The sequence below is a fragment of the Gorilla gorilla genome, chromosome 6, assembly GCF_029281585.2.
Source record: "Gorilla gorilla gorilla isolate KB3781 chromosome 6, NHGRI_mGorGor1-v2.1_pri, whole genome shotgun sequence".
Taxonomy (NCBI): Eukaryota; Metazoa; Chordata; class Mammalia; order Primates; family Hominidae; genus Gorilla; species Gorilla gorilla.
This window is the reverse complement of record NC_073230.2, coordinates 101,422,534-101,436,213: the sequence shown is the minus strand read 5'-3', so window position 1 is coordinate 101,436,213 and position 13,680 is coordinate 101,422,534. Positions and strand designations below refer to the sequence as shown.

General features: G+C 36.2%; 1 protein-coding gene across 2 annotated transcripts in view; it reads left to right on the top strand.

Annotated features, from left to right (window-relative positions):
* The window catches only part of CROT (carnitine O-octanoyltransferase), a 55,290-nt gene that overhangs the window by 18,709 nt on the left and 22,901 nt on the right, over positions 1-13,680 (top strand). For both annotated transcript variants that reach the window (XM_004045687.4, XM_055346857.2), the window contains exons 7-9: positions 6,110-6,218; positions 12,378-12,471; positions 12,574-12,699. In XM_004045687.4, the coding sequence (XP_004045735.1) occupies positions 6,110-6,218; positions 12,378-12,471; positions 12,574-12,699 (329 nt within the window). The remainder of the gene's footprint in view (positions 1-6,109; positions 6,219-12,377; positions 12,472-12,573; positions 12,700-13,680) is intronic.

The window sequence follows — 13,680 nt, the reverse complement described above, 5'->3', positions numbered from 1 at the left end:
CATGTAGAGATAGGGATAAAGTGTGAGGTAGACATGAAAAAATCAGAATTCATGGCAAATAATATACAGAGAGTTCAAATAAGATTAGTAACTACATGGCTATTTTATATTAGATAGTCAGGGAAGGCCTCTCCAAGGATCTGAATGATAAGATGAACCTGCAGAGTGTTTTGGCTTTCTTTTGTTTAGTTCACTTTTGTTGTTGTTGTTAGTTTTTGTGCGTGTTGAGGGCAGAATGCCCTGGGCAGGAATAAACTTGGCAGGTTCAAAGGGCAGTATGGATGGAGCAGAGTACACAGGAGGGAGCTGGATGGCCAGATTGGAAAGGTGACTAGAAGGTAGATCACATAGTACTTTATAAAACAAGGTAAGGTTTTTGGCTTGCATTTAAAATGTGAACAGAAACTATTAGTGAGTTTTGATAAAAAGAATGATGTGACCAGATTTATGCTTTAAAAAAGATCATTCTACCTACTGTTTGAAGAATAGACTTTTAGAGGTGAGACAAGTTTATAAGCAGGGAGGTCAATTAGAAAGTTGTTCTTGTATTCCAAGTAAGTCATGATAATGGCTTGTACTAGGATTATGGCATTGGAGTGGTGAGAAGTTATACTCTGGATGTATTTTGGATTTTGGGTTAGCAGGAATATTCATATATTGGTTGTAAGATATAGGAGAAAAATAGGAATCAGATTACTTCAACATATTTGGCTTGAGCAGCTAACAGGGTAGGTGGGTACGTAGGTAGATTCATGAGGTGGGAAATATTGGGAGGAGATGATTTAGGGAGGAGAAGCAAGTGGTCTTTAAACCGTCTTGAATTTAAGATGCCTTTTAGACATCTAAGTGGAAATGTACATAGGCAGTTGGATTCAAGATTTGTAGTTTTGGGAATAGCTCAGGACTGCAAATTACAGACTTAGGAGTCATCACTACCAGGCATAGAAAGCAATTGTAAATCCATAAGAGTAGCCAAGGTTACTTTTGGGACATATGTAAAGATGATCAGTGCTGATCCTTATCACAGGTTCAATACTGTATTTTCCAATCAGAGGAGGAGGAGCCAGCAAAGGAGACCAAGGGAAGTAGGAAGAAAACAAGGACAGTGGTCTCCCAGAGGCCAAGAGAAGGAAGTGTATAATGCTTCTGAGAAGTCAAATGAGGTAAAAATGTGACCATTGGATATGTAAACATGATGTGGACAGAGGTTGCCCTTGACAAGAGCAGTTTTAATGAAAGTTGAAGAGGGAACCCCAGCTGGAAGAGATGAAAGCAGACTGATGAAGTGGTGGTAACATTTGGAAATAATGATTGCAAGAAAAGTTTTGATGTGCACTGGGAGATCAAAAATAATTTTTTAAAGATTGTGATATTACATCATAGGCATTGCTACAGGAGAGGAGGAAAAATAATCTTGCAGGGGAGAAGACAAGGAGCCAAAGTCATTGAGAAGGTAAAAGCCAAGAGGATCAAGAGCAGAAAGGTGGAGGGGTTGGTCTTTGACAGGATCAAAGAAGAGAGGCAATTAGAAGGGAATGCAGAAAGTGTGAATCTAGAAGCAAACAGATTGGCCAGTTTTGTTGTAGGAAGATGAGGAGGTACTTTTTATTGCTTATGTTTTTAGTGAAATAAGAACTGAGGTCATCCACTGGGGTGGATGATTTGAGGAGAAAGGAGGTTTGAAATAGTCTTTTTGGAAAGTGGGAAAAACAAACATGCTGTGGAAATAATGGAGTTACTGAACACTGCTGAGTGCCCATTTGAGATGTGTGTTCATGCATTTAAAATTAGACGAGATGACATGCTGTGTTTTTTTCTTCAGCATCAGTGAGGGGCAGGAGGGGCAGGTGCAAAGGAAGAGGGGCTGAAGGATTAAAGCTTTTTGTAAGGGAGAAATAATTTGGGGCCATTGAATCTATCATGCGTAAAGTGAAAATTGGGCCAGGCCTGGTGGCTCATGCCTGTAATCCCAGCACTTTGGGAGGCCTAGGTGGGCAGATCACCTGAGGTCAGGAATTTGAGACCAGCCTGGCCAACATGGTGAAACCCCATCTCTACTAAAAATACAAAAATTTAGCTGGGCACAGTGGCTCGCGCCTGTAATCCCAGCTACGCGGGAAGCTGAGGCAAGAGAATCACTTGAGCTCTTGAGTGGGAGGTTGCAGTGAGCCGAGATCATGCCACTGCACTCCGGCCTGGGCGACAGAGTGAGACTCCATCTCAAAAAAAAAAAAAAAAAAAGAGAGAGAAAACTGAAAAAATGATGTGTGTTGACGGGATGGGCAGAATTTAAGCCACTGAGGTTAGTCTCAATAAGGAGGCTATAATTAGAACTAGTTTTTTGTTTTTTGTTTGTCTTTTTTTTTTTTTTGGTCTGTCACCTAGGGTGGAATGCTGTGGTGTGATCACAGCTCACTGCAACCTCGACCTCCTGGGCTCTAGCAGTCCTCCCACTTCAGCCTCCTGAGTAGCTGGGACCAGGCACATGCCACCACACCTGGCTAATTTTTGTATTTTTTATAGAGACTGAGTTTTGCCATGTTGCCCAGGCTGGTCTCGAACTCCTGAGCTCAAGCAATCTGCCCGCCTCAGCCCCCAAAGTGTTGGGATTACACGTGTGAGCCACAGCACCCAGCCTGTTGTTTATTTATTTGTTTTTACCTACCCCCTAGGAGACCATTAAGACTAATTCAGTCATACCTTTCATCCCTGTTTACCACATTTACACAAAAAGCCCAGACTGCTCATGTTATCCCTTGTCAGCTGGATTCACGGATTTGTGCATGGTCTAATTTGATCCAAATTTCCCATTGCTCTGATCTACCCTCACGACTTCCCCAAACCCTTCTGCTGTACTTGCTGGAGCTCACGATCAGCAAAATCCTTTATATCCTCAACCTTTTCTCTAAAAGATGTTACTAAAGCTTGATTATTCATTAAGCTTACTACTTCCCCTGTACCCTCTCAAGGGGGAAGTTTTTTTTTTCTTTCATATAGCACTACAGGGCCTGTGGGAGGTGTTGGTATCCTTTTTGTTTCCCTTTGCCCTTTCTGTTTACCCTTCTTCCTTAACAATTTTAGCCTTTTTGGGGAAAGAAAATGCCTTCAGGTTATATCGCCACTACATTGTTGTAGTGACTTTCCTCCTGCCCATTCCCCTTCATCTATTGATTGCTTTAGCCCCAGTGCCTGTCTTTCTTTCCATTACTACCTCAGTCATATTCTTGATGATTTTAGCTTTCAATTGTAGACGATCCATAGGCTCTCATTTCCTTCAGTTTATAGCTCTAGGAAACTACATCTTTCAGTACTCCAACTCAGCTGTTCCTTTGACCACATTGTGATTTACAGTTTAATGATGCTACTGCTCTCTTCATGGCTCCATTCCTACTTCCCCGTCTTCACTTCTTTCTGGTTCTTCACCATCATTACTCCCAGGCATACACATTGAAATCTTTGCTACCTCTCCCCAGTACTGATGTGGTAAAACCTAAACATCGTTTAAAATTTAATTTGTCTTTTCTCTACATATCAAAGATACCTACTCTAGCAATTTACTTGGCCAGAGAAAACCATAAAACTTACTTAATGATCTCAGTTAAATCTCAAGTTGGCCCCCAGCACTGCGGTGCTATCTTCCTTGGTTAGCTTATTCTTTCACTTCCAGAGAAGACTGTTTTATGCCTTTCGCTATCCTTCTTGTTAGCTAACAAACTCTTGTTTTTCACAACAGATATGAGCAATCTTCCCATCATGACATTTACCAGCCTTTCAGTGATGGGCAGAATAATGGTCCCCCATAGATGTCTACTTTCTAATCCCTGAAATTGTTAATATGTTAGGTTACATGGTAAAGAGGAATTAAGGTTGCTAGTCAGTTGACCTTGAAATGGGGACGTTATCTTGGATTATTCACATGTGCCCAAAGTATATAATCACAAGGGTCCTTATTCATGGAAGAGGGAGGCAAAGGAGAGAACCAAAGAGATGGCAGTATGAGAAGGTTATGATCTTCCCTTGATGGCTTTGAAGATGGAAGAAGGGGTTCATGAGCCCAAGGAATGTGGATAGCCTCTAAAAGCTGGAAAAAGGAAGGAAACCAATTTTCTTCTAGAGCCTCTAGAAGGAACACAGCCCTGATAGCACCTTCGTTTTAGCCCAGTAAGACACATTTCAGATTTCTGGTCCTTAGACCTGTAAGATAATAAATTTGTGTTGTTTTAAGCTACCAAGTCAGTAGTAATTTGTTTTTGCAGCCAGTGAAAATATACTGATTCAAATATTTGCCCATTCTCTACCCCCTTGCAATATGTTACTGCAAATTCATATACTTTTCTTTTCTTTTTAAAATATAGATGAACTCCTCTGACTCCTAAGGACAACTCTTCTATATCTGTGCTGAGTCCCGCTTCCTCTTGCTTAGTCAAGAAACTTGCTTTTGCATTATCCTCTCTCTCTGCTGCTTATCAGGTGTTTTTCTTTACTTGATTGTTCCAGTCTGTAATATCGTCCATCTTAAAAGGAAAACAATTCACCTCTTGTCTCCTTCAAGTATCAGGCCCCAGTCGAAGCCATCATCCCATCTCTCTTCGATTGTTCTCACCTGGACCACTTTAGTCACCTCCTGACTTGGCATACCTTCTCTTCACCCTTGTAATCTGTTCTCCATGTAACAGCCGGAGGGATCTTTTTAGTTAGACCACATTATCACTCCCTTGCTTAAAACCGTCCATTGGTTTCCTTCCCATCATACTGGAAGCCACTTTCTGAGGCCAGTATAATCAGGTCTCAACCTTATCTACCACTCTACCCTTTTCTCTCTGCCGCAGCTGCACTGACCTTGTTTTCCTTTAAGCAGATCAACTCATGTTTATTCTAATGCCTTTGTGCTTGCTGTTTCCTCTGCCTGAAACACTTCTGCGGGTATTTACATGGCGTACTTTCTCACTCCATTCAGTTTTCTGCTCAAATATCCCCCAGGTTTATTGTGAGGTAGCACCCTTCTGCCACCCTCACCCTTTCCAACCACTTATTGATTAATTTGGCATCAGGTGTATTTTCTTTTTTCTTTTCCAGCCCTAAACTTTGAAAGGAGTGTGGTCAGGAGATGACAGCAATAAAAGAGTAGTGGTGGTAGAGGTAAAAGGATCTGGAGGTTTTTGAAGGGGAAGAAAGAAGAAATGGTTTGGAGGTAGCCATGGGGAACAAGGAAAATACATATCTCATCCCTTAGGTCTTGAGGAAATAAGGTATAAGAGAAAAAAGAGTAATGTTATCAGGAGACTGTTCTTCCTCATAGTTGATGAAAAGATTTCATAAGATAATGTATATAAAGCACTTAATGCTGACCCGTAAATAATACCCACCACTATATTTCCTTCAAGCGGCAGTGTATGTCTTCTCTTTCTTCCTCTTTTTCCATTTTCTTTTCTTAGAAGGTAGGGGCAGGGATCATATAAGAAGATCCTTGGCAAAAGGACAAGTACCTAAAGATGGGGTTATGTCAGAACAGTCTGAGGTTTACAGCAAACAAACAGTTCTTGGGGAGTTAAGGTATGCCAAAGAAATCAGAGATAATCCATTGTCAGTGGCTTACCAGGTGTTACCAGACTGGACAAAATTCTTTTCCTTTGCCACTGGCATACTGTATCCTTTTCTACTGAAAATTATTTTATTGAGTTATCATAGCTAGATATTACTGCAATTAAATTACCTGATGAGTAGTTAACATTAAAATAATCCAAAAGAGAAACCTGTTAATTCAAATGGCTGTCCTCCAAGATTCCACTGGTTTCCTTCTCCCCTTCCCATTACTGTTCCTAAGTAAAATTAGAAAGGTCTGTAGTAGTTTGGGATTTATGTGGTTTTCAGGGTATTTGAAACTCATGGATTTCTAGATGTCTCACATGGAACAAGTGTCAGGAGTATGTATTTATATCATAGTAACTGCAATTCCATTAATACATTATTTTTGTTATGTGATATATTTGATGACTATATGATAAATAAAATACTGGAAGAATGCCTACTTTTCTTCTATTGGATATATGCATCTTTACTCCTGTTTAACCTTAGATTTGAGTCTTGTGTTTTCTGTTTCTGTTTCCAGAGAGTGAAGGGCGTTCCCCAAACCACATTGTAGTGCTGTGTCGAGGCCGAGCTTTTGTCTTTGATGTAATACATGAAGGATGTTTGGTCACCCCGCCAGAGCTTCTCAGGTTTTCAGACTACTTTCTTGAGTTTCATTAGGTCTTATGGTGTTGCTTGAATTAAAATATACATGTTTAGAATTGCCTTTCAAGGTGATAGTAAGCTGAAAAATAAGAATTTTATGCATGCTTTTTTTTTAAAAAAAATCTATTTGTATTTTTTATTTAAATTATTTTTAAATTTTACTAGACATATATAAATATGTTCACTTGGAGAAAAGGAAAACATTACATATATTACCAATTCCATTCCCTGCCCCAGAATTAATCACTCTTCCTAGTTTAGTGTGTTCCATTGTTCCATACCTGTTGCAATGAATTTACATGCATACCTAGCTTAAAATATATATATATAATATATAATATGTATTATATATGTATATACATATATATGGTATACATTTTCTATGTATATGTTTTAAAGTATATTATGGAAAATTTCAAAATGTATAGGGGATTATATAATGATAACTCCTGTGTACCCATCTCCTAACTTCAACAGTTACCAACTCCTAGCATCAACAGTTATAAACTCATAGTCAATGCTGTTTCAACTATACCTCTTTTGCCTTTTCCCTCACTTTCCCATGGATTATTTTGAAGATAATCTGACATAATATCCTTTCACTATAGATATTTCAGTATACATCTCTAAAATAGAAGAACTCTTAAAATACACATTTAGTACCATTATCATACCTAATGACTTCTAAAAAATAATTTTTTTTTTGAGACAGAGTCTTGCTTTGTGTCCAGGCTGGAGTGCAGAGGCACAATCTCGGCTCACTGCACCCTCCACATTCCAGGTTCAAGTGATTCTTCTGCCTCAGCCTCCCAAGTAGCTAGGATTACAGGTGCGCACCACCATGGCCAGCTAATTATTGTATTTTTAGTAGGGATGAGGTTTTGCCATGTTGGCCAAGCTGGTCTTGAACTCCTGGCCTTAAATAATCCACCTGCCTTGGCCTCCCAAAGTGCTGGGATTACAGGCGTGAGCCACCACACCCAGCCAAATAAACAGTGTTTTAATATCATTAACAGAGAATCAGTTGTTCTAATTGTCTTCTAATTGTTGGGTATATATATCTATTTATAACTTAAATTAGTTTTATTAAATATTGCAAACATGTACAAAACTGCACACAGAAATGTACAACTAAATATTCATGTAACCTGCACCCAGGTCAAAAATTAGAACATTTCTAATACTCCAGAAGATTCCCGTCATCCCTCTTCCAGACTTTCACTCCTTCCCAGGGGCAGTCATTTAGGTTGTTTATAGTTTGCATTATTATTTGAAAAAGGCTGCTGTGAAAATCCTTGTGTAAGTCTTTTGGTGTACACATGCATGTATTTCTGTCTGGAACACACCCAGGAGAGAATTTGCTGAGTCATAGGATATGTGTATGTTCAGCTTCAATAGATAATGCCAGTTTTCCAAAGAAGTTATGTCTACTAGTGTGTGAGTGTTGTAGGAGTTCCTTATCCATTCTGGGTAAGAGTTCTTACTTGGTTGTGTGTGTTGCAATACACAGAGTAGAAGAGAAGATGTTTATAATTGATCTTTTGTTCTATTAAACACATCTTCCTGATGAACAGAAGTTCTTAATTGAATGTACTCCAGTTTATTAATCTTTTAATCTTTACCATACAGATTATACATTTTGTGTTCTGTTTTAAAAAATTTTTCCCTAACTCAGTGCCAAGAAGATAATTTCCTATGTTCTAGAATTTTGTGTTGACTTTTACGTTTGTATTTATAGTCTTCCTAGAGTTAATTGATTTTTTTGTTTGACATGAGGCACGGGGTAGTTGCGTATTTAAAAAATAGTGTTATTTTTCTAGTTAGCTTCTTTTAATCAACAATAAATGTAATCTTTCCATATTAGTACAAATACATCTACCTTATTCTTTTAAACTATTACATAGAATTCCATCAAATGGATATATTATAGTTGATGTGACCATTTCTTTATGATATGACATTAAAGTTGTTTCCATTTGTTGCTATAACAAATAATTAACATTTTCAAACATGCCTCTTTGTGTATTTGGATAAAATATCTATGGTTTGATATTAGAAGTGAAATGTTCACATCATCTGATGTATACATTTAAAATTTTTGACTAAGTCAAATTGTCATCCACAGTGGCATTGTTTTTTCTGCCAGTATTATGTGAGGACACCCACTTCTCCTAATCATTGTTGACATGGTACTATTAAACTTAAAACATATCTGGTGAGTGGGGGACACAGTGGCTCATGCCTGTAATTGCAACATTTTGGGAGGCTGAGGCTGGAGGATCACTTAAGGCCAAGAGTTGAAGACCAGCCTGGGCAACATAGGGGGACCCTGTCTCTATAAAAAGTTAAAAAATTAGCTGGACATGATAGTGCTACTTGGGAGTGCTCCCAGCTACTTGGAAGGCTGGGGTGGGAGGATCACTTGAGCCCAGGAGGTCGAGGCTGCAGTGAGCCGTGATTATGCCACTGCACTCCAGCCTGGGTGACAGAGCAAGATGCTGTCTCAAAACAAACAAACAAACAAACAAACAAACAAACAAAAAGCTATATCTAGTCAACTGACAGGTGAAAAATGGTTTTCATTGTTGTTCGAATTGGCATATCCCTCATTACAAGTGAGGTTGAGCATTTTTATATGTTTTATACGCCATTTATTTGTGTTTTCTGTGAGTTACTTTTGCCTATTTTTCTGTTGGCTATTTTACTTTATCCTTATTGATTTATAGCAATTATTTATATAGTCTCTACATTAACCTTTTATACATTATGTGTGTTGCAAACATTTTCTTCCAGTTAACTTGAAACAAATTTTGGAAATTGTCCAATCTTAATTTTGATTTAGGCAAATTTATCTTTTTAATCATTTGCTTTTGTATCTTGGATAATATTTGTGTGTCTTCCCATTACATGTTTTAGTTAGTGTGTTTTAAATTTGACATATAATTATTAGATCAGGCTTATTAATTGGATTATTCAAAGCCACTCTTCCAGAAATTAAACACATGTGCTTCATGGGCTGCATTCAGCCTGTGACCTATTTTGCTTGGATAGCAGAATTTGAATCACTATTTAAAAATCAGGAAAATTTACATAAACATCTGGATTTCTGTTTTTGCCTTGAAAAAAACCCAGAAGTTCTGACAACTACCAATCTACTTTCTGCCTCTACAAATGTGCCTATTTTATACATTTTATTAATATAGGAATGGCATCTTACAACATGTAGCCTTTTGTGTGTAGCTTCTTTCACTTAGCATAATGTTTTCAAGGTTCATCCGTGTTTTAGCATGTATGAATACTTTATTCCTTTTTATTGCTGAATAACATTCTATTTTACAGATATGCCACATTTTATTAACTATTCATCAGTTGATGGACATTTGAGTTGTTTCTACTTTTTGTCTATTATGAATAATAGACAAATAGCAAATTATTCATAATGCTGCCATGAATATTGTATATAGGTTTTCATGTAAACATATGTTTTCATTTCTCTTGGGTATATTTTAGGAGTAGAATTGCCAGGTCATATGGTAATTCTATGTTTAACTATTGAGAAACTACCAGAGAATTTTCCAAAATGGCACAGTATATTAGGGTTCCAGTTTCTCCACATCTTCACCAACACTTATTGTCTGCCTTTTTTATTGTAGCGATGCTAGTAAGGGTAAAGTGGGATCTCGTTGTAGTTTATATTTGATAATGATGTTAAAGATTTTTTCACATGCCTTTTGGCTATTTGTATATATCTTCCTTGGAGAGATGTCTAATCAGATACTTGGCCAATTTTTAAATTAGTTTGTTTTTTTATTATTGAATTGTAATCGTTCTTTAGATATAAGTCTTTTTACAGATATATAATTTGCAAATTATATCTCCTAGGCTTGGCTTTTCACTTTCTTGATGGCCTCTTTTGATGCACAATATTTTTCATTTTGACAAAATCCAATTTTATCTCTTTTTTTGTTGTTACATGTGCTTTTGGAATTGTATCTAAGAAACCATTGCCTAATCTGAGGACATGAAGATTTACACATATATTATCTTTTAAGATCTTTTTAAAAAAATTGTGGGAAGGGGGAGATAATGTTTAAATATACATTTAGTTGGAAATGTTGGCAGGAATCGAAGTAGAGATATCCAACAAGCTTTTGGAACTTTGGTAACAGAGATTGAGAGAAAAAATGGTGTTGAAGTTAGAGAGTTGGTTGCCTCTTACATAAAGGTGACAATTGAAACTATTAAAGAAGTAGACGAGATTACCAAGGGAGAAACTTATAAGAGGAGCTTGGAAAGGCCAGTGACAGAAATTTGGGAAAAGACACATTCAGCAGTGTAAGGAGAACAAGTGGTCAATGAAAAAGACTTCAGTGAGATACGGAGACGACAATGGGACCATGTGAAAAAATCAAGTAAGAAGATAATTTTAACATTCATATCTGAGTGTCAAATATTCTATAATGAGGAAAATTAGACTTAAATAAAGCTACTAGGTTTCCTTAATGGGACATTATTGGTGACTTTCAAGATGATCACTGGAGAACAAAAATCGAGGACAGTAAATTAAAGAGTGAATGGAAAGCGATGAAGCAGAAGCCAGACTGTGTGGAGTATAGAATATTTTAAAAAATATATGATTCTGTAAGCAGATATTTTTAATACAAATCTTTGTGCTTTGAAATATAAAAAATTAGATGTGTAGCTGAAAAACAGGTGCATAGTTAGCCAAGTTAAAGGAAAAGAGGGATTATCTTGTTACCAAATCTGTATCTCTTAATGGTGGCGATTTGGGCAGTTATGTGACCTTTTATTATCAAACTTAAAATGTCATTTCAGGTTTAACACACTTTCCTTTGTAATTTCTCCCTAATAATGACCATCTTGTAAAACGAACATGAAAATGATCATTTCAGGGAGGAAGTAAAAGTTTCATAGTCAAAACTCGTGCTTTGAGGTAGTTGGTAAGGGAAAGGTAGCAACAAGTACCATATGGAGAGAAACAGGTTGATTTTATTTAGAAATTCAGAGTTTATGCTAGTAACCACAACTGCAAAAGCTTTACTTATAATTGGAGCAAAATCAGTAGTTACTAAAGAAAGTAAGCAGGAAGAGAGGCAAGGCAAGTTGCTCTCGCTATAGATGCAGATTGGTGAAGAAACCCTTATTCTGTTCCTCAGGACACCATTAATTTGCAAATAAAAAGGGTGGAATTTTTCAGCAAGAAATGTATTTCTTTATCAGTGTTACAGATATAATGAACAAACAGAGGAGAGTATGCAAATCAGTAGATAAATGATGAATTCCAATTTTGAATGATGAAGTCAGAACTGATGGCTACTAGTAGCATTTTTTGACCATTTATTAAGCTACATTAGCTCACTTCCTGAGAAATACTTGAAAGCTTTTAAATTGAAGTAATTTCTTAACATGTGCCATGAAATTGAGCTAAATTAAAGCTCTGTGGATTTTTGACTGATGAAAATTTCTTTATGGGAGAACCCAGTTATTTATCTGCTGTATGTTTAAAGATACATGAAACTCACCAATCTAGGAGCATAAAATACTGTGGAGGGGGAGTAGTTTATCCTTAGCTAATAGAGTCTTTAAAAATATAATGATTAGAAGTAACAAAGTGGCACATATGAAAATACTTAAAACTGATTATATGGTATTTCTATTTTTTTTGGTAAAACACAAATATTAATTGAGTATACAGTAAGTCCTCTGGTTAAATATATACGCACATAGATTTTAGTTAGATAAGATGTACATTATATTTGTGAAATTGATTACCAGGATATTTTTCAAGTTCTCCATTGTAAGGATATTTACAGTAAAAAGGATATTTACTTGTAACCTAGAAGTGCATGCACATTTCCAAAGTATATATCAGCCAAACTAAATTTAGCCAATAACTAAATTTATTTACTGAAATTAAATTATTGTCAAATATGCTTTTGGTGTTAATAGAACACAATCACTTAAAAAATATGTGATGTAGGAAATCTATTCGCATCATAAGTGGTTTATTTGGGTAATATATCCAAACACTTAAATATTGATCAATGTTATGACCTTTTAAAGGCCAAAGTAGTTACTTTCTGCCTGTACTCTTTTTGAATCTTCTTTTCATCTTCCATAAGACAACTGACATATATCCACAAGAAGTGCCATAGTGAACCTGATGGACCTGGGATTGCAGCATTAACTAGTGAGGAGCGAACTCGATGGGCTAAGGTTCTGATTTACACTTTTCTTAACGAAGCTTTTCTCTAACAAACTCTTTTGATGTATTGTATTTCAGTTGTAATATTTGATCATCATCTCCTTGCCCTTTAGGCACGAGAATATCTGATTGGTCTTAATCCAGAGAACTTGGCTTTGTTAGAAAAAATTCAGAGTAGTTTACTGGTATATTCCATGGAGGATAGCAGTCCGCATGTAACACCAGAGGATTATTCTGAGGTACTTAACTACCTTCTCTTTTTTTTTTTTATTGCAGATTTTTCTGGAAGACTCATATTTATTGAACATGGAAGTTTTTTTTCTTTTTCTACATTTAGGCTCTTGAAACTTTTTCTTAGTTATACAATATACTTGTGCCAAATTGAAGCTTATAAAGTAGATAGTAAATTGGTAAATCCTTGCCACATTGTTTAAGTTTGTTTAGCTATATATTATACTTTGTTTAAAGAAGTATGACTTTGCATATTACATATCAGTGTTGCTCAACCTTTTCATTGCTTGCCTACTCAGAAAATTTACACAGAGCACTAGGTTAATGAACTTTTCTTGCCAAAGGTGAAATGAGAACCTAATCTTAACCTGCACTAGTGTATCTTGACACCATAGTTGGGACTGTCTCTCCTAATAATTATGTCACCCTTGTAAGTCATTTATTTTATCATTTGGTTAATTGCTGAACACATTGAAGTCAGTGACGTTAAGGGTAAATATGGCCTTATTTTATGCTCCCCTGCCACCCCCAGGGTGACATTTCAGTTTCCCAGGAAATAATAAAAGATAGTAATTGTATTAGAAATCTCATAGTCTTTTGAAAATACTTAATTATTTTATAATGAGTTAATCGGTATTAAATAATAGGAAAAAATATCAAGGATTGAAAAACCTTGTAGCAAGGAGAGAGATTTTTTTTGTTTTTTTTGTTTTTTTTGTTTTTTTTTTTTGAGAATCACCAGACTTCTTTTTAAGGAAGAAGGTATTTTAATGCAGTGTTGTTCAAAGTTTTTTGACCACAATTTTTAGTTACAAATACATTTAGATTGCAGCCCACTATATATACATGTGTATATGCATGCAAACACATATATAAAATAGGAGTTTCACAGAGCACTAATTACTTTTATTGTCTGTGAGGTACACTGATATTTCCAGTCTATTTTATTCTCCTTTTTTGTAAGGAATATTGATTATGATGCACTGAGT